This window comes from Carassius carassius, chromosome 3, assembly GCF_963082965.1.
Source record: "Carassius carassius chromosome 3, fCarCar2.1, whole genome shotgun sequence".
Taxonomy (NCBI): domain Eukaryota; kingdom Metazoa; phylum Chordata; class Actinopteri; order Cypriniformes; family Cyprinidae; genus Carassius; species Carassius carassius.
This window is the reverse complement of record NC_081757.1, coordinates 16,635,975-16,661,282: the sequence shown is the minus strand read 5'-3', so window position 1 is coordinate 16,661,282 and position 25,308 is coordinate 16,635,975. Positions and strand designations below refer to the sequence as shown.

General features: G+C 37.8%; 1 protein-coding gene across 1 annotated transcript in view; it reads left to right on the top strand.

The window, feature by feature from the left end:
- Nucleotides 1-25,308, top strand: part of nfatc3a (nuclear factor of activated T cells 3a) — a 72,678-nt gene that overhangs the window by 4,545 nt on the left and 42,825 nt on the right. The window contains exons 2-3 of the mRNA XM_059531642.1: nucleotides 16,275-17,451; nucleotides 21,218-21,380. Of these exons, the coding sequence (XP_059387625.1) occupies nucleotides 16,275-17,451; nucleotides 21,218-21,380 (1,340 nt within the window). The remainder of the gene's footprint in view (nucleotides 1-16,274; nucleotides 17,452-21,217; nucleotides 21,381-25,308) is intronic.

The following is a 25,308-nucleotide window of genomic DNA, read 5'->3' as shown; positions in this document are numbered from 1 at the left end:
GTGGTCTTCAGATGGCAGTGGAATTCAAGGGGAGGGGTACAAGACCCTCCTGCCCAGATAGAAACAGGAAAGAGGATTCAGTATTTCTCTTTCTCTTCACTTTCTCTGTCTCTTCATCTTTTCCATCAGCAGTTGGCTTTAAAAGCCATCTGGAAGTGTGGTGTTGTTGTTTTCATGGCAAACCTTTGCGTCCATCTTCCTACAGTCTTCAGGCTCTGAAAAACCAGGTCACCAGTGCAAGAGCACCAGTCTGAGGTAGTTTATGAGTGGGTAGCTAAATGTCTGTGAGAAAAAAAAAAACAAAGCAGGCCGTGCAGTGTTTAGAGTCTGTGCTAGCATGCATCTGCTCATCTGGCTGGCTGGCTGTCTCGGTCGTGGGAAAGACTGAAATTACATCGCTCTCAGGGTGGGTTATTTTAAGCCACAGCAAAAGTGGCAGAGGGCTGACTGCAGGTTTGCTAGTCCCGTCAGAGGATTACTCCCCCCTAGGCCAGCCAGTGCCACCGGACAAATCACCGCACCTTTGAGCCCCGCACCGCCTCACGCTGTGTGTGCCCAACAGCAGAGAAGTGTTCAAATGCTGTGCGCTACGTCCCCAGGTGAGGCCGCAGACTCAGACTCAGGTGTAGCCTTGACGCTTGTAATAGGGGGCAGCTTATCCCAGGCAGCTTAATTTAGACCACAACAGCATAACTGCAAGCCGCTAGTGTGGTGGGATGCTCTCGCTTTTTTGAGTGGAAAAAATAAATTGTTGTTGCTGATTTCTAAGGCAAGTATTACAGACTTTGGTTTAGGTTTTTTTTCTAAACATTTGCTTCACTATTAATCTTCAGGACATAACTCGTCCCACACCATTTGTGCTACAGACATAACATGAGTGGTACCTCAAATTGTGCAGCTTGCTGAGAAGAGGTGTGCTATTACTTTTCTATATTATTGGGCTGAAAAATGTTTTAAATGAAAAAAAAGAGGAAGAGAGGAAAAAAGCCTGTAGACTTGAATCAAATGAGGAAACTGTGCCAAATGCAGGCTTATTCTGAGGGCTATTCGTACCGAGGAGGGTAACTATAGTGTTAAGAATAACTATAAAGTTTTATTCACTCTAATTCTGTAAGAACAGGGAAGTCCATTCCACAACTATATCAGTAATGACACAATGGAACAAAATCATTGGAATCACTTTTTAGAATGATTTTTTTTTCTCTAGCCGGACAGCGATTTTTATATATATATATATATATATATATATATATATATATATATATATATATATATATATATATATATATATATATATATATATATATATATATATATAAACATTGACAGCCAATCAGAATTCACCCTACTTTAACAAGCTAGAGCATTTAAAGTGGCATACAACACAGATGTTGCGCCCATTTGAAGAACATTTTTGTCCATTGTGAATAGTAGACATAGTATGATCGTCATCTGCTCAAGCATGCAGGGCTTTATTTGTGTTAATGAAGTTGATATATTCATTTTTTATATATATTCATATGTGATTTTGCCCAGGGTTTGAATCAGGCTAAAAATGCTGACTCATTTTTGCTTCTGCAGAACCGTGTTAACATGCAGCATAAAGGTGTGAATGATCTGCTTGCAGGCGATCCATTGCAGAGGAACCGTGGAGATATTATGGATATTGTAGCAAGTGTACATGGAAGTGTCTTAAGCTAGCAATAATAGTTTTTTTTTTTTTGTTTTTTTAATCAACAAATTTCAATCTTCAGTTGTTCAAGGAATTTTTTTGACCATATTTGTCAGCAGGAGAACCTCAACAGCCATGTCAGCTCAACTGGGTAAGATGTATAGTTAAGTTAATCCAAAAAAAGAATGCAAAACAAGATATTTCGCAGAATGTTGTAACCAAACGGTTTTGGTTGCCATTGACCTCATTGTATAAGAAAGAAAGTCATGTTTGGAACAACATCAGAGTGAGTAAATGCTGACAGAATTGAAATTTTGGGGTAAACTATCCCTTTAATGGCCCAGATGAAATAATGTCAGTGGCAGTTGGTAAGAAGATGTCTCAAGGCCTTACCAGTGACCAATGAACCTCTCATCTTCAATTCCTTATTTTCTCCGTAGTCCAACAAATATAATCTAAAATGCTTCCTTTTCTGTCTCTTTTCCTCTATAAAAGCAAAGGCATGTATTACTAACTCTACAGCAGGCTACTGATCGTTGTCTCTGGTGGTTATATTCATGTGGCGCTGCTGTTCTTAATTTGGCGAGCTTCATGTTGATTTGCTGCCAGACGCGGTGTTGTAATACATGAGAGTGAATCAGCTTTACATGCATTCAGGGCACTTGACACTAATGGTCAGGGCCATCAACATTACAAGCTCATGTCCCACAAGTCGTTTCTGGAGCTTTGTTTGGTTTAACTGTTAGCTTAGCTCCAGCAAGAGGACCATGTGTACCAGAGATTTGCCTGACTCACTGGGCTGCAGAAGTGTGTTTTCTTGTTACAGGATCTGCACACTGTGTGAGAGAGGGTCTGTAATGTGCTGGGTGTGAGGGGCTTGTTTCCTGGGGCGAGGCATGAGCAGATATGTGTAGCATTTGTCTAGTTTAAATTTAGTGTAACTGAAACCAGCAACATTCATAGGATGCTAATGCAAGGGAACGTTTCAGAAGTAGAGATAGAGAGACGGGGGTGTGTTGGATAAGTCACAGGTGCTAGCTGATTTTACATTTCAAATGAGATGCGTCACAGAGGCACCTTTGGCAGTGTCCTTTAGTCTTTTTTTAAAACCATAGATAAGATGACTAATTGTTTTCCTTTACAAAAATAATAATAATATTCATTTTAACAGTGTTAAAATGAACTATAAAATGAACCAACTATCTGTGGGGTCAGTATTTTTATTTATTCTTTTTTTTTTTTTTAAGAAGTTAATACTTTTATTTAACTTGGATGCATTAATTTGATTAAAAGTGACTGTAAAGACATTTAAATTGTTACAAAATATTTCGATTTTAATTTAATTCTCTTTTCCTGAAGTTTGTAATCACCAAGAATCTTAAAAAAAATTTTTTTAATTGTTTATACTAAATAGTAAGTAAGCTGTTTTCAACATTGATAAAAATAAACTTTTTTTCTTTGAGGACCAAATCAGCATATTACAATAACTTCTGAAGGGCTGATGACCCTTGAGTAATGGCTGCTGAAAATCCATCTGTAGTTTCACAGGAATAAATAATTTTTTTAAAGAATAATAATAATAATAATAAAAAGTTGTTTTAAATGGCATTCATATTTAAAAAAAAAAAAATAAAACTATATTTTAAGAGACCTCTTTCAAAATGATTTAAATTATTAAAAACCCAAAACAAGTTTTTCTAAGATTTTCAAAATACATATATAGTCAAATTATTACATATATAAAATAAAAAAATTGCATGTATGTAATAAAATATAAAAACAAATGAAATATTATAGTATAATTTAGAAATGGCTTTAGTCTAAACATAAAATGAAAGTGAAATTTTCAATAAACGTGGTTATAAGGCTGTATAAGGAAGTCTGGTTGCTATTTAAAGTTGCTGAAATTCATGTAGTAATTATTGAATTAACTACTCTTAACAATTATGAAATTATTATTATTATTTTTTTAATTTTCACATTTGATTGGAATTTAGTAACAATTTACACAGACTTGACAAAAGCAGGCAATTTTTAATTTTGCAGTTGGTAATGCCACCATTTTCTTAGCAAGTTGCATCAACATAATTTTCAGTCCGAGGCAGGATGCGATTAGTAGGGTTGGGTACCGAAACCCGGTACCAATATGGCACCGGTACCTATGGAACTGGTATGCACCGAACCGAATAAGAACGCAGATTTCGGTGCCTCATTTCGGTGCCTCTTAAATGCCTGAGCGATCGATTTAAATATTTGTCCTGGTTCTCCGAAATGTACACAAGAAGCACGGCCGTCGCTAGGCTTTTTTAGCGAGGCTATAGCATTTATCTTCATAAAGATCTCATCTTATCTACTGTAAAGTTGTTTCCTCCAGCGAAAATCGAGCCCTTAACAAATATGAACGCATACTTTACACTTATTTAAATATACTTCATTTAATTATACGTATTTTATACATACACTACGGTGCAAAAGTCTTAGTCTTAGGCAGTTTGTTGTCAGACCACTTATGAATTCAAAAATCTCACTAGATTATTATTCAAATTAATGGCAAAATGAATGTTTGGAAATGTAAACTGATATTTCCTACTGACATACAAAAGCAAAAGCTCTAAAATAACTGGCTTAAAACCAGTTTTTTGGGGTGAAACTACTAATGTGCCTAAGACTGTACTTTACAAAGACATTGATGCTACTTTATAAAGAACTGATTAAAGACCGTGACAGACAGCACTCATTTTAACTAAATATCAGAGTGATTAAGGGAAGCTTAGGAAATGAGAGCATCAAAGGAGTGTGTGAATGCTATGGATTTATTTTCAATCTTTTTAATGTTCTTTAATGTTATCCTTTTTAGGCTTTTTTAAAATTATTTATTTATTTTTATAGAAGTATCGATACAGGCACCGTTTAGGTACCGGTACCATTTTAAAAGTATCGAAATGGCACCGGTATCGAAATAAAACCCAAACGATACCCAACCCTTGCAATTAGGAGGCATTCACACAGGACTTGTTCTAATCATGTTTTAATAGTGTTTTTTGTTTTCTGAAATAAGTATTTTCAGTAAGTGCTTGAGTACTGTTTATTTATCTGTGTTAAATACTCAGATAAAATGTATATATTTAATGATCTGTAACCACAAACTGGGATTCCGAGTTCAGATTGTTTGATCTTTCTTTCCTCACACTTGTTTGTTGCATTGTACCTGAGGTCCCTAGTATTCCTCAGTCACCGCTTCACTTCCTTCCCCTTCTTTTGGTCCCTAAGGCACTGTTACACAATTTACCCTCGGGCCGTTGTGTAATTAAAAGTGTGTCTGACAGCTGGATAGTTGCGTGTGTACAGTACTTCTAGGTTGAGGCGTATCGCAGATGAGGCTCTGAGACTTTTGGCGGCTAAGATGATGTCTATTTTCATTCACTGCAGCAATTGTGCTTTCAGTCATGTTAATTTCTTCCTTAGCTTAAAAGATGTCATTTAGGCCACAAAAACCTAACTTAAGTGTAATAATGCAGAAAGTAAAATCACTAAACCCTAATTGGCATTCAGCACTAGTTCTCGGTTTCTTTTCTTTTTCTTTTTTTCTTTTTTTTTGGCTGCAGTTGGAACCAAAGGGTTTCTCAGATAGTGAACAAAACAAACTAACATGATGATCTAAATATTCTGGTTCGTGGTAAGTAATATAATGATGCCAAGGTTTTCTATATAGTGTCTGTAAGCAAAATCAAAGTCTTTTGATTTCTTTTTGCTCTGTTGACCGCTTTGATCTCAGGTGAATTCAGCTTCCTTTCATATACAGTTTGAACAGGCAAAAAGCACTGTTTATGATTCATAGGGAGAGGCATGAGGCCTTTCTTTTTGGTTTTGGGAATCGTAAGCTGCTCTGTAATGGGTACTGCAATTGACCAGGCGTAAGATCTGAAACTAACTCCATTGCTTTGGCTATTTCAGCAGTGATTGACAAGGTTGGGACTAAATGAACCTGAGGCGTTCCCTCTGCTGGCTGAGCTTTGTTTATCCTGTAATGTTATCACAGCATGAGATGGTTTAATTAGGGAGCTTTATTTAGAAAGCAAACATACGTTCATATTGGCTTAGGCTGCCATCACCTAGCACAGCGGACATCTGCAGCTTGTTGATGTAACTGGCTGCAGAAAGGGGCTCACCTGCATGGGGAAAAATTTGCTAAAAGCTGTAAATTAGGACTGAGACATAGTGAATGTTGTGAACTGATGTTTCTTTATTATAATGTCTAATTCACACCAGAAACATCTGCTAATTCACTTGCTTTGGTCCAGACCAAATACAATGTTGATTTTTTTTTTTCTGTTTGGTGTGGTTCGCTTTCACACTGCCCTTTTTGCAAATGAATGAGAAACCGTAAACAAGACAGAAGATGTGCTTAAGATCATCCATTCATTAGTTTATCCATTCAACCATACCAGAGTTTGTTTGGAAGCGGACCGAGAGGGTTGTTTGGTCCTCACCCAAGTGCGATTGCTGTAGTCACACTTGCCCATAAGATCTCCACCAATTGAACCAAACAAGACAGGTGTGAATACACCCTAAAAAGATATGACTTTTCATTCTATTCAGTTTCTTTTATAAGATTATAGAATTCCGTTTTGAAGACCAAACATTATTAAAAGTAGACAGACTTCAGATTACATTACGAGCTGGCAGGGTGGTCAATGGTTTCATCTTTTTTTTTTTTTGTATTATAAGAAAATGTAAAACTGTTCCATAAACTATTTGATTATAGGCCGCTTTTATGAATAGAAAGATGTCCATATATTTTCGTAGAGGCAATTTATTAATTCAAATCCTAGATTGAATTAACTATAAAATATTAATAATATTTAATAATATGTCTAAAATGTAAACACAAGTAAATAAAGCATAATCATATTTTTCAGTTTCACCTTTGCGTTTAAATCTTACCTAATATCATATTTTTTGCAACATGTAGAGTGATTCATCAGTCATGGGTCTGCTACAATGCAGCATGTAGACCTTCTTGTTTCTTGGAAGGATGACTTGTCATCTTTTTTCACTTCCTAAAGCAACGGTTTAGTGTGTGCAAAAGTTATTTGCTACTCTAGAAATCAGTTTTGTAAATTATGAGACCTATTTATAGAGCAGGCTCATTCTACAAATATCTATAGGGCTTCAGCTAAAAGCTAAATTAATCTTATTGGTTATTTTGATAAAAGAAATGTAAATTTGGCAAATTCACTGCCACAAACAAACAAACAATATTTGATTATTGTCTCAGCTTGCCGCAGACACAATGTGACACAAAAACAGCAATGTAATATTTTGCCTGCTACGCTGCTGCTTGTTGGAAAAAAAAAAAAACTTGTTGCTGGAAAAGGTGAACTGTTCTGAAATCAGCTAAGCTATGCTACTGGAAATATAGTTAATAAAAATGAGCAAATAGATTTTTAAAACTGTCTTTGCTTGTGACCGCAGAATCCCAGCTGACCTCTTTCAGCTGAGTCTGCTTGACTGAGAGCATCTAACATCAACTAATGAGATGCACATATGGCCACACACTCGTATGCAAGCTTAGACAAAGGCAAAAACGCACAAACTAACATACACACACAAATACTCGTGCTGTGCGTCTCTTTGTGTTCTTAATCGGCTACCGTTCAGCGCTACAGAGATGTTGGTGCTACAGGTGTGGGCTGCTCTGTGCAGCTTGCGTCAGTGTTTAGAAGTGACGGCACTCTGCCAACAGTTCTTAGAAATAGGCAGTGTTAGGAGGAAGCTTGTTAGGACAAGAGAACACGCTTAGTCTTCTAAGCAAGTCTTCATCATTCAATTTCTGATTTACAATCAATTGTTTTTTAATTTTTTAGGCCAGTTGTGTGAAAGAGACAGTTAGATGTTTGATCTGTAAGAAAAAACCTTCGTACATGCAAGTGTTTTCTACATAGGGAACTCCGGATTAGGTTACACCCATCACTACAGATGATACACACACACTAGCCCTCAAGTCAGGATGTTGTGTAAGCAATTCAGGAATTGACCCTCTTTGAGGCATGTACGTAGACAACTTATAGCCCGGAGTTCATGCGGGTTGTCGAAACAGTGGGAAATATCCCAGTTACCTGAAATTCGGTACTGGTACCCAACTGTAGCTTTTTTTAGTGCTTTACTCTATTTACTCTGTGTAATTACAAAAACATTTATTTCAGTGAAAAAATGTCCAAAAGTCTCAGTTTCAATGTTTGAACAAGGGCCCTACTAATCTTTTCTTTCTTTCTTTCTAGTTTTTTTTTCTACTATTTAGAGAGTAATATATTTCTGTTACATGTTAAACCATACTTATATTTTGACAAGTTGCCATGAAGTTCCTGTGTATACTGTATGATGATGCTAGTTTTCTCAAATGAAACGCTTAAAATCTCGTGAAGTTCATTCCGTTATACAGTGAGACACAGAGGCCAAAAATCACTGCGAGGGTCACATGTCACCCGCATTTACGTCATTCATATGAACAGAGGCAAGTGGAACATGCAGGATTCATATTTAAACCATCTTTTTGCGTTTTAATCTTCACAAACTCTAGTTCGTATCGCGATTTGAATTAAGTGGTAGACCTACTTCTGATTCATTCATCCAGAATTGACGAATTCTGTGATATTCCACACTATAGAGTAAATTGCGTTTTTATGAATGGACTCCATGATCCTGTCAGCATTTTCGCAGGAACCATATGACCCTAGAAATGTAACCATACTTCAAAACATTTCGGCTCCTGTGTTGTTTGAGGGAGCTGCAGGGTTGACATCACGTCACAGGTTCTCTTTCTCTCTCTCTGTAGCGTATGCAGCCAGATGCGTTCTCAGGTACTGAAATTTGGCACCGATTGATATAACGTGAGTCGGTACTCGGTAGTACCAACGCAATTCGATCGGTACCCTGAAAAGTACCAAGTTCGGTACCCAACCCTAAGAGCTAGGGGTCACAAATGCACTTTTGACATTTTTATGATGGCCTAAAGCTCAATTCTTGAGTTGCCAAATGTTTTTCACAAAGCATCAGCAAAACAAATGACTCCGGAGAGAAGCTGGGGAAAACAAAACAACATGTGCAGGTAGGAAAATTATGTGACGCAAGACCTGAAAATGGAGCCAAAATGGAAAATCGAAGAAAGCAGGATTGCTCTTAAATTAAGCTTGCATGTTTAAATGGTCTGTTTTCCTATACTAGATTTTCACTGAACTGATATGTGTACCTGAAGTGAGTATAAGTGCATTCCTCAACCAACAAGTTACCGAGACGTCATTGGTACATTGAAGTCACAGCATGGATAATTACAGTTTGATGTTGATTCATCTATGGCATGGACCAGGCATCCCTTAAAGTTCATTACAGCATCTGCCTCCATCTTTCATTAGTAGTGGATGAATTAAAACAGTTGCATTGTGACAGGTGCGTTAGGGTAAGTACCGTTCTGCCTTCATAGCAGATGTAGATGTTTTGGAGAGGTCCATGCTTCATCTGTGATTAATTGAATTATGTGGACGTCATTACTAATGGAGGAAAGGGCTTGAGTTTTTCATTCCTGTCGTCAGTTCGCATCCTGAATGCATTCAAGGAATCAAAGCAAATAAACTGTTAGTGTGTTTGCATGCTGACACGACCCCCCTCACAGTCCTGGTCTGATATTACATGCACACCGACACACTGCACCAGGTAGGGACAGTTGGTCTCACCTCTGGGTGACTTTACTGGCGAAAGTGTGGTGTATTAGTAGTGTCACAGACTGTGCAAGGCATTGAGTGCTTCTCAGCGCACTACAGCGATTTCCCCCTATTATTAGCTTAGGAACAGCAAAGCCTCTTAGGGCTCTTTATTTAACCAGATAGCCAGTCTGATGTGGAACTGAACAGTGTCTGATATAAGCAGGCAGACGCTGGGACTCCTCTCCTAAATACTGCATGAGATCAGTTGTAATTTCCTCATCATAGATTATTACTAACCCAGGTTCTGTGAGACTGTGCTTGGAACTGGACGAAAGGTTTCCATGAACCTCAAGTAACTGTCACATCGTTCAAGGGGTAAATTAGAGTTGTTGTCCTAACTAAACTGCATGCCATATTAGTCAGAATGCTAAACTTTAGCAGTTTCCCTCATTTCCTTCCAGCAGATGGTTCTGGGTTGATCTGGGTCAGGTTTTCTCTCACTGACGTTCCCAGTAGACATAAGGTAGCAGAAAATAATGTTGTCTGTGGGCGTGTTTGTGTGTAAAAGGCAGCAGACATCAAGTATGCAACATGTTTGTACTGCACATAACAGTACCATTCAAAAGTGTGGGGTTAGTAAGGGTTAGTGCTTTTTTTTTTTAATAAATACTTTTATTCAGCAAGGATGCAAATAAATTACTGAAAGGGAACAGTGAAGACATTTATAATATTACAAAATATTTCAGTTCCCAAACAAATGTTGTCCTTTGAGCTTTCCATTCATCAGAGAATTTCAGCAGAGTAATGGTAGCAAAAAAATCAGCCTGGCCATCACAGGAATAAATAAAAAATGCAATAAAATTGAAAACAGTTTTTTTTTAATGTAATATTTTACAGTATTATTGATTTTACTGTATTTGTGTTAAATTAAGCCTGGGTGAGGATAAGAGACTTCTTTCAAAAAAATAAATCAGCACTTGGAACAGTAGTGTTTGTTTTTGAAAATAAGATTTTGGAAATAATTGAAATGTGCTTTGTGACCATTTTTGTTTATAAGGACAGTGAGACAGAGGACAAGAAAATATACAGAGCTGGATTGGAATTTGCACCGCTGTCACTGGCACCACGGTGTCAGAGCATTTGCACTTGCTGTGCTGTGGCTCCAACACATTTCCATTTTATGAAGGATGATGTAGATGTCATGTTGCTGTATGTATTTTTATCATGTGAGGACTGCCACAATACTTTCATCATAGTATTCATTAGCTCTGTTAGGGAGTCTGGGAGGTCTTTTTGGGGGAACAATCTGTTCTTGGAGAGCAAGTTGTAGTGCTCATCACTCATTTTCTGTTATGCTGCTCTCTCTTTCTCTAACACTATAATTTAAAAATATATATATTTCTCTCTTCACATCTTTATTCTCTGACTTAAAGGGTTAGTTCACCCAGATAGCAAATTTATGTAATTAATAACTTACCCTCATGTTGTTTCAAACCCGTAAAACCTCCGTTTATCTTTGGAACACAGTTTAAGATATTTTAGATTTAGTCCGAGAGCTCTCAGTCCCTCCATTGAAGCTGTGTGTACGGTATACTGTCCATGTCCAGAAAGGTAAGAAAAACATCATCAAAGTAGTCCATGTGACATCAGAGGGTCAGTTAGAATTTTTTGAAGCATCGAAAATACATTTTGGTCCAAAAATAGCAAAAACAACGACTTTATTCAGCATTGTCTTCTCTTCCGTGTCTGTTGTGAGAGGGAGTACAAAACAAAGCAGTTTGTCATATCCGGTTCGTGAACGAATCATTCAGTTCACCAAATCGAACTGAATCATTTTAAACGGTTCACATCTCTAATACGCATTAATCCACAAATTACTTAAGCTGTTAACTTTTTTTAATGTGGCTGATAGGGTTGTGCCGATAGACGATAGTATCGTGTATCGACGATCGTCAGAGATATCGACATAAGCAGAATTCTCTGTCGATAATCAAGACGATATTAGGCTCATTTTCCTATTAATGTATTAGATTATAATAATAATAACTATTATTTTTATTTTTATTAGGCTGCTTATTATAATTCGGCTTTTAAACTGCCCAGCTATTTCACTTAATTTCACTGCCCGCATTTCACACACTAACCTCGCACGCACAGGAGGATTAGAGCATATAGTCGAAGTTGTAACGCTTTGACTCGGATAATTCGTTAAATCCATGAAATGAAAGAGATAGAAAACGACGAGTTGGTGTCCCACACATTTAATGGCTGGTATACGGCAACGCGCTCTTATCATACATGAGAGATTAACTCTTTCTTGGTGTCACAAATAAAGTAAAGACAAAATAATCATCCATAGTGCATGGTTCTCACGTAGTCCTTTTCTTAAAGACTGATCACTTAACTTATAAAACACACTATGTGGTGATGACGTAGAAGGACTACGTGAGAACCACTATGGATAATAAGTTCAATCTGCCGCCTTGTTATTATTTTCATGCCGCACACACCGCACTATAATGTGATGCATGCAAAATACATAGTTTTGGCCGTTACAAAGTCTCCATCCACAAACAGACGTACATCGTCTGCAGATATAAGGTATTTCATTGCACTTTAACAAGTAATCTAAACGTCCTACTGTATATACTGTATGTGCAATATATTAAACGAGCCTTCACTGACTGAGTTTAATGCCACAGTTATGTCAGAATGCATCTCATTCTTGTTTCTGTGACGGTGCGTCGAGCTCGTCATGAGGCGCGCAGTCCGGAGCGCTGTATGACTGATGCATCAGTTCAATTCAACTTTACTCCAAATATATCAACTTACCTGTTTTAAATACTTTATATTTAAATGTTCGTTTATGCCCAATATTAGTGTTTAACTGTTTGACTTTAAATTAAATCTGCTATTGATTTTCACCGTTGTCTGATTTTGCAGAACATTTAGACTGATAACTTCCCTGCGCAGATGCGGACGTGTGATATGACAGTTGCGTCCGACTATGTATGAACTAGCTGTTTTAAATACAGTATTTTTATATTTAACGTTAGTTAAATCAGTCAGTATGTTTGAAAGTAGTTTTTTTTTATTATTGGTGACTCCATAGGCTCTCTCTCGCGCACCTGCGCGGTTTAAAACACCAAATAGTTATGCTATGACAAGAACAAAGAGTCTCTCTCTTTCTGTCAGACGCATCCGATTCATGAACCGAGGAGCTGATGATACTGCGCATGTGTGATTCAGCGTGAAGCAGACCGACACACAGGGCGTCTGAACTGAACTGATTCTTTTGGTGATTGATTCTGAAATGATTCTGTGCTAGTGTCATGAACGCGGGTAAACCGATGGCTTGAATCAAGGGCAATCATCGCAAATGACGGCATTATACGTCGAGCGCAAAAGAACCGGTGAACCATTTTCTTCAACCGGTTTATTGAATCGAACTGTCCGAAAGAACTACTTGTGATCCGAAAACTGATGCAAACGGTTCTTCACTCGTAAACGAGTCAGTCTATTGTTCAATATCTGGCTCGGCTCGGTGTTCATCTTCAGTTCTCTCTTCACAGCAGTTCAGTCAGTGTACTGTTTGAGTGCATGCATTACTCCGGGATATTGGTTTGTTTGAACTCATTGAACAAAGTCATTTGTGGATTAATATGTATTAGAGATGCGAACCGTTTAAAACGATTCAGTTCGATTTGGTGAACTGAATGATTTGTTCGTGAACCGGATATCCAGACTGCTTTGTTTTGAACTCTCTCTCACAACAGACACGGAAGAGAAGACAATGCTGAATAAAGTCGTTGTTTTTGCTATTTTTGGACCAAAATGTATTTTCGATGCTTCAAAAAATTCTAACTGACCCTCTGATGTCACATGGACTACTTTGATGATGTTTTTCTTACCTTTCTGGACATGGACAGTATACCGTACACACAGTTTTAATGGAGGGACTGAGAGCTCTCGGACTAAATCTAAAATATCTTAAACTGTGTTCCAAAGATAAACAGAGGTTTTACGGGTTTGAAACAACATCAGGGTAAGTTATTAATTACATAAATTTGCTATCTGGGTGAACAAACCCTTTAAAGCTGTAGAGTGCAATTTCTGTGGCATTATTAGCCATTTCACTCTTTTGGGTGTTTTAACTTCCAGGATCAGCCATCGCAGGGTCACTTGCTTCCAGTTAGAGCAATAACACAATTCTGATGCTTATTGATTTTCATTCTTAAGGAAAAACTTGTGATAATAGGGTGATGTGAATATAAGAATATTTTTGTTGAAACAGGAACTGGTGAAAGCCAAATTGATGCATTCGGTAACTGAATTTCTTAGAACCAAAATTAATTTCTCTATATATAAAGATAATGATGCTTTTGAAAAGTGCATCTCTTTAGATGTCCAACCTGAACCTTAAACCAGACTCAAAAGTATCAGCTTGCTTTTCCACTGCTCTCACGGATCACAGCACTCTTTATCTCTCTCTTTCAGTCTTTTTTTTGCCTTTATTTTACCCCCCATCATTGTATTTATTCATGGTGCTATGCTAATGAACTGCCAGCATTTGGTGGATTAATCAAAGCCTCTTCTTCCTCATGAATGAAGTTCAGCATGAAATTGTGGGTAAAAAAAACAGGCATTGCCGATTAACTCTAGGCTTAAAAGATCTCACACTTTTTCTATGGAGTGTTATTCTGAACATTTTCAAGTTAGTATACTGCAGCATCTTTGTAGACCATCACAGCATTGTGTGTGTCAGATTGATAGAGTAAACTCCCAGTGGTCTGTTTCCCTTGGGGTCAGAGTTCACAGTTGGATTGACATGCTGAGTCTTGTGTGACACATAGGTTTGTCCCCCTTCCTGTTTGTCAGGCTCTGTCGTCACAAATAGGCATGTCTTATGACCGGGAGTGTGTGGAGCATCTATAAATAAGTCAATCAGATGGAGGGGGATAGAGAGAGGTAAAAATAGAGAGATGAGAAATGGGGTAGAGAAACACAAATGAAAGAATTTTGAAAGGAAAAAAAAAAGAACACTGGGTGAGTCGGTCAAAGGAGAATAATTGAGATAAAGGCCATGACTCCATTTACATTTATTTAGCTGATGTTTTTATGCAAAGTAGCATAACAGTGGGGAATCAAGATGGTATTCAATGAGACTTGATTGTGTTGCATTGTGTTGCAATGTGTTTTGGGCTCGGTAGGGCTATATGCAGCTTGTAGAAACACATCTCTCTGGCTGCTCACTGCTGTCTGGCCCTGTCAGGCTCCCTCTGCCCAGTCACTGGAAGCTCATCAATAACCTTTAATAGACCACAGGCACAATATGCTCTGTGGGTGTGTGTCTGTACACTATTAGTGCATAATAGCCACCTGTGTGTGTGCGAGCTGGCGTTATTAATAGGGTCGGTCTCTATGTGGTGACAGGCTAAAGCATGTGCCTATGTGCGAATTTGTTTCCCGTGTGTTTTTTGCGTACGTCCTGAGATAGATGACATATGTGCACGGGTTATTCCTCTTTGGATTTGAGCCCATCTGTCGCCCCACCCGAAATTCTCCCCATTGACTAACCCACTGGCTCTCTGTCTCATTATATCTGCTTTTAAATGGATCTGACTCTATGGATCTTACTCTCTCTCACTCTCTTTCTGTGCTTCTCACCCCTACAGTCCCCGTGCGCTGATACTGAGATATCAGTACTGTTTGTGCTATAATGCTCTTATTGTTAACCTGTTGCTAGCGTTGTAGCGTCTGCAGATTCCCCAGTGGCTTGTTTGCAGCTAGCCTGAGTCTTTCCTTTTCAAGGCTATCAGAACAGCAGTCCAATAAAGGAGAGAGAGAGAGGAGAGAAAATAGCCTGTTCTCTTTCATCCCTCTTATCAGCAGACAGAGACCTTGAAGTACCTCAATAGACAGTAATTATTTATGTGTTAGTTATACGAGCAATTACACTGTGAACTTTGGCAAATGTTATACAGTTTCTATAAGTGACTTATTTTATGCACCTATCCTGTCTGTTTTTTTTTCTAACTGTAGTTCTGGACTTTAAAACTCTATCCCTAGAACTGTAGAATGCTTTTTATATACATAATATGTGTATGTTTATATGTATCTAATGAAAATAATAAATCTATCAATTAAAAATACTTCTCTGCAGTGCAGCTGTTTTGATCTCTCCATCAATACACAGCCACTGAAAAGAAGTGCCAAAAATTCACCGCCTAAAAAATGATAGAAACGACATTTAAAAAGTTATCCTGGTTTTAAATCAGTATATCACGCACACCTTATGTAAATACGCAGTTTTTTTTTTACTCTTTTTAATATTTTCTATTTTGCATTGATCGTTTATCATATTCACACCAACACAAAATGTTCTGCACAGAAATTTGGGACAAATTTGCGATTTATTCATACATAAGTGAAATAAAAAAATAAAGGTGGACTAAAAGACAATGCATATTCACTCTATGACAGTAGGTGGCACATATGGAAAAGCAGAAATTTAGCAGTCCCCAAGGGTATCAGTGCACAGCTTTCTATTTCTGACACCCACTTGCATGTCAGATAGTATTCATGTTTTCCAACAGCCATTCTGATTTTTATATTTGCTACATTGTTTATCAAACAAATCCAAATACAAGAGTTGTAAACAGTCATTAATACACATTCTTTTAACAGATAGTCTACAGTCTACCTTCGTCATTCTGGGGAAGGACATTGTTGGTAGAATGTTTTTTTTAAGGCACAGTACATCTCTTCTGCATCATTAATGGAAATCTATTCCCTCAAAATGTTTCAGAACTCCACTGGCTATACTATAGAAATGCTTATTTTGTCTCTTATTCTTCTGTCCGTTTCATCCTCTCCATGTTTTGTCTTGTTTTTTTTTTTAGATCTAGAAACAGATGAAAACACATCATTTTACATCCTCAATGTGGGGCAACCTCCTTCAGTGGTGAACCAATCGCACGGTCTCCAGCGGCATGGAGGCCCTCCCCCAGCCCAACTCATTGCCACCTCCCCATCTCTGCAAGCCCACCACAAGGCCTATGAGCCCAGCTATGAGCCCCAGGACTCTAAATACATGCCAACAGGGGTGGGCGGAGGAGGCAATGGCCCACCTAAGGCCTTTGAATGTCCCAGCATCCAGATCACCTCCATCTCCCCGAGCTGCCAGCAGGAGATGGAGGCCAGCGAGGATGAGATGAGATCGAAGGGACCGGATGGAGACTACCACGACAGACCTCTGTCTCGAGACCACCTATACCTGCCCCTGGATCACTCGTATCGAGATTCATCCCTGAGCCAGAGTCCATGTAGCAGCCTTTCCTCTCGTAGCTGGTTCTCCGATGCATCGTCCTGCGAATCCATCTCACACGTGTACGATGACGTAGATTCAGAGCTAAATGAAGCAGCAGCACGTTTCACTCTGGGCTCACCGCTCACCTCACCCGGCTGCTCTCCCCAGGCTGGACCGCAGGAGGAAATGTGGCAACAGCAGCATCACCATCATCACCCGGCCTTCACTCACTCCCTTTCTCATTCGTATGGCCATTCTCTCTCGCCCCGCCAGTCACCTTGCCACTCGCCCCGTACCAGCGTCACGGATGAGAACTGGCTGAGCCCTCGCTCACCCTCACGGCCCTCTTCACGTCCGACATCGCCCTGCGGGAAGAGACGCCACTCCAGCGCTGATATATGCTACATGGGCTCTATATCGCCCCATCACTCCCCGACTGCCACACCAGGCCCCTCGCCCAGGGGGAGTGTGACTGAAGACACCTGGATAGGAAGCCCGTCTATGGGTGTATCTCCTTTCCAGTGTTGTCCCTCTGAGGCTGACATCCCCTCCAAGACAAGGAAGACCTCCCAGGACTGTACAGCAGCAATCCAGTCAGGAAAGGGTGACCTGGGCATGGATGACTCCGGGAGTATGTCTCCTTTGCTTGACTCACCTGCTGAAGACGGCATGCACGGATTAAAGAAGGATGGATCTGGAGAGCAGTTTCTTTCTGTCCCATCTCACTTCACATGGAACAAACCCAAACCAGGACACACACCTATTTTCAGGTAAACTCCCTCTGCTTTGAAGTGACATTAGAGTAACCATTATTGAGTTCATGTGAGTATAGCTTTACAATGCTGCTTGAGTGAATTGACTACTACAATGTCAGCGGTCTTCTAAGGTAGCATCCAAACTGACAGAGAACCTCATGTGACTGATTTGGCTGCAACTGTTTTAGATGGGCTCTCACATGCAGCACACAAATAGCACTTCTTAAAGCACAGGAGACTCAACTTATAAATTATCTTAGTTTTATTGCCAATAAGCAATAATGCGATGGGATATATTTTTATCCAAATAAATAAAACAATCAAAACTCAAATCAGCAAGTGAATTTAAGCATCACAACATTTTAATGCACAGTCTGAAATATGGATAATCATTTTGAGAATTGTTATTAAATTCAAAGTATTTTCAAATATTAGCTGTGAGGAAAACGAAATGCAAAAATATGGAAAAGGAGCATGCACAATAAATTAAACAATACCGATTTGTGCCAATAAATTTATTAATGTACCTATTTAACTGAATGGATTTCTGTATTTAATCATGATTAATCACACTTTACATTACATTCTGGATAGATTTTCACATTTAATCTCTTGAATAATGTGGAAACAATATAAAGAAAGTGTATATATAGAAATAATATAAAGAATCATCTTATAATTAATAAAAAAACAATAAACAGCAAATATTAATCTCAAAAAGTCATTATTTATTCTATCACTAATTAAAATAGTAACAATATGTTATGCATCCTTGTGTTCAGGTAATTATTAAACACGTTGCTAAGCTAACAATGCATTTCTTTATGCACAAAAAATAACTAGGACACATACAGTTGTTTACTATAAAAATAGAGCTAAATATTTCTGAAATAAATTCTGTCTGTAGTCTATTATTTATCCAGTTTGTATTTTTTTTTTTTTTACTTATTGCAAAGTATTCTGAGTTTGTTGTAAATGATAGCAACCAAAAAATTGCAATTCTGTTGTTGTGATCATTTACCATCCCATTAAGACTTTCATTCAACTGTATTGAATATTGAATCCTTTTTGATGACTAGCATTATCTTTGATTGCATGGTCATAATAATATTTTTTAAGACTTCATTCACAGAAGCATATCAGTTGAAAATAAGGGTAAAAATGACACATGGATGAGTAAATCATGACCGAATTGGAACTATCCCTTTAAACGTGAAGAATATATGTGAATCATTAAATAATGACAAGCCTTTATTTCAGTGATGCCTTACTTTACTGGTAGTTACCTCGCTCATTTTAGAACAGATCCAGTATACATTTAGAGTAGCATGATGAGGCAGTTGCGTGAACTGAAGAAAAGAAAGAGTTAAATGTGTGTCTGCTATCCATATCAGAGCATCAGATAATGGCTGTGTGTGTGTGTGTGTGTGTGTGTGTGTGCGCGCAAGCGCATGCTAGTCAGAAGACGACGGCGCCTATCAGTAAAGAGAGTGTGTGGCTATGGGTCGCAAACGTTATCCTACACACACAATGATTCTTTTAGTGACCGCACCAACACAACACAGTTTTTAACTCAGTCAGGCCTCTTCATTAATTATCCCAATGTGTAGTATACACCCTTGATTCCAAAGTCGCATAAGAAATAAGCACATAGTCGCAGAACTTTGCTCTTCTCCTCACAAACATGTCAAGAAACCTCTAGCAGAGCAACACATTGTAGGAGCAGTATTGACTAACATCTTTACAGTCGTACCTTCATACGACAGAGACATGATACCTGATCCCTGTTATATGAGCCCACAGCTCTGCTGTCTGCCATCGGACCTGTTTGTGAGTGAGTGAGTGAGTGAGTGAGTGAGTAAGTGTGTGTGTGTGTGTGTGTGTGAGGACTGCGCCATCAATCAACAGCAATAGAAAGATCTAGAGGCTTGTCTGGTTCAACAGATGGGTTTGCTATGGCAGGGTGGGTGAATTTGGCACAGTATTAAGCTGAAGTCTATAGCGGGTCTAGTTTAGGACAGCCGGCTAAACATAAAACACTTTCAGATAAAGACACACACCTGCTTGCCTCTTAGGACTGGTCGATTTATCAAATGTACATGATGTTTTTGCTTTAGTTTTCGGCCGTTATGTTTCATAAAAATGTTCATATGTCTTTCTTGCAAGGGTCAGGCTGTCACCGGTCGGCCCCGTCAAAGCTGCCAGAATATGTTAACATTTTGGAAATAAACAAACTGCATTTGTCATATGCAAAGTAAACATAGATCACATGCATTTCATCATAGTTTTTTTTTATATATATATATATATAATGGGGTTCATTTATTTTATCATTCTAATATGCTGATTTGGGGCTCAAGAAATATTTAGAATTATTATCAATGTTTAAAAAAACAGCTGTTCTGCTTAATATTTTTTGGGGAACAGTGATACTTTTTTCAGGATTCTTTGATGAACAGAAAGTTTGAAAGAATAGCATTTTTAAATCTAAATATAGTTTTTGTAAATAATTCTATAAAAAAAAATCCTCACTAACTCCAAAATTATGAATGGTAGTGAAGATGCAGAGTAGTGTGAAGACATTCTTGAATAGAGGTGTTGATTTAAATCTTAAATTGGTGTTTATTTTTGTGTTCAAGAGTTGCGTATGTATGAGGCAAGTGTTCATTGTCACCAAGTAAAGCCGTTTGATGTCCACAGGCCAATGATCCACTATAGTTAGGTCATTACTGTCACACACATTCAGCCTTCTCACGTTTCCCCTGACGAAACATCTCGCGTTACCATGAGAGCATGAGGAGTGAGGGGTGATTGGGAAAGTGAGAGAATGGACAGGATGTGGTAGAGAGCTAAAACTAAAAAACATTCACTGATCACTGATTTAGCCTTGTCATTCATAATTTGTTTCACTAGTCATAAGTTTAGCATATCTTTAAATGCATAGTTCACCAAGAAACTTAGAACTTGGTCATCATTTACTTACTCTCATGTTGATCCAACCGTGTGTGACGTTTTCTGTGGAACATTAATGAAGATATTTTAAGAAATGTCTTAATGCTTTTTTTTCACATGCAACAGAAGTCATTGATAACCAAAAGTGGTTTGATTAACCAGCATATTCAAAAAATCTGATTTGTTTTCAGTGGAAGTCAGTCATATAGGAGTCATATAAGGTTTGAACAAGGGTGGCAAAATGTTCTTTTTCGGGTGAGCTACCCTGTAAAGTAAGTTCTCACTGAACTGCTGTGCATCTTAAAAATGACACATACTATGTTATTTACTGTGTTAGCTTTTAACCTGCCCTCACAGAAGCATGTTGCATCATGGTCTTTGTGCATGAGTCGAATTATTTATTCCAAAGTCTAAATTTCTTATTTTGAGACCATATTTTAACATCCAGAGTAGCATAATTCATACGTTTTTTTTTTGGTCAGTGGATGACTATATCACAAGATATTTGTTGGCCTTCTCCGCACACTGCAGCTGCACAACTTTATTTTCAATTAGGTACAAATCCTATCCGTCCCAAACCACTGTGTCATAGCACTGTTTCATGGGAAGTGGGAACCATCTCGGACAGCAGCACAGATTTGTTGAGGGAAAGAATATGTTTGTTCAGATTCTAACATAAAATCTGTGCATCCTGAACTGTTTCATAGCTGCTCACTGACATGATCATTGTGTTTTATATTGTATGTTTTCATTTTTATAGTCGATCTACTACCTGACCACTCTGCATTGTGTAACTGCTCTCTTCGTGTTGCTCTTGATCTGTGTGTAGGGCGTCATCCCTGCCTCCCCTGGACTGGCCGTTGCCGAATCAATTCGGGCAGTACGAGCTAAAGATCGAGGTTCACCCCAAAGCTCATCACAGAGCTCATTACGAGACCGAAGGCAGCCGAGGGGCCATCAAAGCCACATCCGGGGGACACCCTATTGTCAAGGTGAGTCTCCACAATAGGATGATGTTTACGTTTACTGATGATGTATTTCACGGCCGAATGAGTTTGTTTTCCCACCACTGATTTGGCTGATTGTACGAGAGGCTAAACTTGGTTTTGGATCATCGTATAAAGCCTTGTGGCCTTGATTGCGAAGTACTCATTATGGTGGCCACAAAAGTGGGAACAGATCATGAAGCCATCCGTTCCCTCACAGGAAGCAGAACTTGAGAAGCGAGACCACACAGAAAGCGTCTGCTTTGTGGCCTAGTAACCTCATTACTGGTCATAAAATTCCTTTTACTGGGTAACAGCTAGCGAGCGAATGTTTTGGTGTCAGTTAGATCTAAGCAAACCGTGTAGCAGTCTGATTAGTGACTTTGTTTCCTACCGACTGCTCTGCGCTACTTGTACTAGCTGCTTACCAGAGGGATCATGGGAGCGGGCTTCAACAGAGGTGATGGCATCATTTATGTAAAATGAAGCCCAATTAGTATCCTGCTGTATCATGATCGGATAGGTAAACTTATCTGGCACTCTCCTGAGGCTAGCTCTGCTAGAGAGACTAAGAGAGAGCGAGAGAGCTTGTTGGTAAATATTTTATGGTCTTGGAGGCAGTGGCCTCTTTTGTGTCAGCCGTAATGAGGCACACACACAACTCGGGAACCGAGATCATTGAACGTGTGAGGATGAAGGCCTTTCACCTTAATCATAACCTCTGGCTTTGAATGGTCCATTAAACAACCACAATTACAGGCCTGCATTATTGCCACATCACACCTCAGTCTTGTGTCTTGTGGGCCATTAATTGGCAGTCATTCCTTGTTTATGACCTTCGTTAGGTTACCTGCATGATCATCTTTCATTATCAGACGTCTCATCTCTTTTATACTGCGGCACTGCCTCTACAATGCCCTTTGTTCCAATTTGTCTTGGCATTTTTATGTTTCTTTGCACTTTTTCTGAACTACAGTATGATGCATTTAATACATCGACCTCAAATACAAAAGCAAATATTTGGGTAGTATATCTCTCTGAATTGAGTTTGTGTGCATAGGTGGTTGATATGACATAGGTGCCCAAAGTTTCATACTGAAGATAGAATTGGATAATGAATGAGTAAATTATAAATCAAAGGACTTAGAAGCAGTGCTTTGTCTTGTTTCATAATGATATTGATGCATTAATTGAGCATAGGCCTACTTGAAATTCAGTCAGTGCTCAGACATTTGTCAAGGGATGAACGTCTAAAGCCTTATAATGATTAAGGATATGTTTTTATTTAAAATTATTTTTATTTATGTTTTTATTAGATGTCAGGAAGATCAGATAACATCTTAGAAGGACATCTGATGGAGTTTTGCCACGTCACTTTTTCCATAAGAAAGTATTATTGTAGTGAAGGTCATAATGTGTGACGTCTTCATAGGAAAATAATACCTTTTCCTTTTTTTCTTTTTTTTCTCTGTGTCATGAATTTGAATGCTTCCATATGTGCTTGATGCTTGCCGGTTAGAGTTTATTATTATTATTATTATTATTATTATTATTATTTATTTGAGGTAGTGATAATCATCATATGGAAGTTATTTTTGTCTGTTAAAAAAAATATTAGACACATTTTAAGTTGGAAATGATTCATTTTAATTATAGTTGGTTTGTCAAAACTATTTGAAAATGTTCAAGAGACAGGTGTTTCAACATATGAACAACATTTCCTAATTGATATACTTAATCAAAGGCTTGATTTCAGTAGACTAATGACTGGCAATTAGTATGCAGAGCTTTCCTTCAGAAACGTTATGTTCCTTCTGCAGTTTTAGAGAAGAAATGTGCATTGATAATTAAGCCAGGAAAAATGTAACAAAAGTGAGTTAAAATACAAACAATTTAGTTGTCCTTTGCAAAATGGCTATCCTATTTTAATGTCTTGTTTGCTGAGATTTGTCTCCCAGTCTCTCATGCTTAAACATCAACCGCTCCGTATATACCTGTGAATCAGTGTTGTGTGAGTGAGCGTGCCTTTCTTACTATTTCAGAGTATTAATGACTAACTCTTTAACATCGTAGCCTCACTTCCCCTCACTCTACGACTTAAGATGCATAATTACCTCACATTAATGAAGTCTGTTCAGTGGTAGACACACACTGGTCCACCCACAGGGAAATACTATGCTAGAAAACCTGGCTAAACATTATTTTTTTCTTTTAACAAGTTTTGTTCATATTTGGTCATCAAGAGGAGAATGAAATAAATAGGGAAAATTTGTGTGTGTCTGTGTCATTGTTTGACTTCTTTAACCCATTTATGAATCATGGGTTTTTTAAAATATTTATTTAACTGTACCACACCATCAATCAGAATCAAATTACAATTTGTTCCCAGTTATGATTACGGTAGGCTTGTTTTAATAGTGGTTTAGCATAAGAGTGATGTATACTTGTATTTTTCAGTTTGCTCTGTGTAATAGTTTCTGAGCAGTTTAGGCAAATCTTAGTGATTAAGTAGTAAATATGGGTTAGATTCATTTTACAATTGTATCAAAATATCAGGATTTAATTAATTAGCATTAGTTAATGCATTAACAGCATTTTATTATTGCAGCATTTATAAAGGTTAACTGTAATTTCTACAAGCACTAATATTTTTTTTTTTATTATACAACATTTATTATTAAAAGACATTAATTAAAACCGAGCAACTGTATATCAGTGAATATTAACCTTTATTTTTTAAGCATTAAAAATAGTAAATGATACCTAATGCATTAACTGATGTTAACAAACTAACAAATTCATTCAATTAAATATCATTACTACTATTGTATTTTCTCATTTTTCTTTTGTTTTTGTTCATTTCGTCCTTTAAATATTTTTTACTGTGGTTTTGAAACCCACTGGTTCCGTTTGGGAAAATCTGCACATGGAAAATCTCCCATAACTTCAGACCTTTCAGCGAGCAGCTGTTTATGATAATGTTTCCCATGATGCTTTCTGGGGCATGCACTGCTAGAGTCTTAGGCTGCTACTGTGGAGTATCTGTTGTTGTGACGTCAGCAGGTGACACCGCAGACTCCATCTGTCCTGGGAGTGAGCCTCTCTGCGGTGACTGGATCTTAGAGACAGTGAACAGACTCGCTGAGCCATATTGCCTTCAGCAGCACTTACTGTACACTGCCAATTAGCCAGGAGGACAGACCCATACACCTGTATGCCAGGTGCAAACTAGCACAGACACTGGATGTGTGTATTTATGTATACATTTGGCAGAGAAGGCATAGGAAGGTAGTACCTCAAAAAAAGAAAAAGAAAGAAAGATATGGATGAGACAAGTTTGATTAAATTAACTTTAAAATGTTGAACTCTGAGTGAACTGTTAAAGAGTTAAATTAAAGGCACACCCCTATGACCATGACCTTCATACACTTGCTGTGTTTACCTAGCATTTGTTGACTAATGGACCAAAAAAAGGTAACTATTAATAATAACAGTGAACAAACAGCAACTAGTAGCCAATGAGAGCTAAACAAAATATGCTTGTTACTCTGATACTGTAGTTATCAATGCTATTGACTGAGAAGCCATATAAACATCAAATGGAATTGGAGCAAAAATGTATTTTTATTTCAATTTATTCCTAAATAAAAAAATAATAATAATAATCTGGGTTGGCCAACAGTGTTGTGATTGTAACTAAATTATAAAAAATCACTTTCATTAATTGAAATAGTGGAAATATCTCCAATATTAAAGTTAGGTGAAAAACTTAAAATGAAATGAAATGTTGCCTTAGGAACTAACTGAAATATGTTTAATTTTACATTTTACTGAAATTACTCAAAACTGAAATATAAAGCAAAATAGATTAAAAAATAAATAAAAAAAGCGAATTTAAACTTTTAATAAATGCTTTATTAGTAAATAGATAATA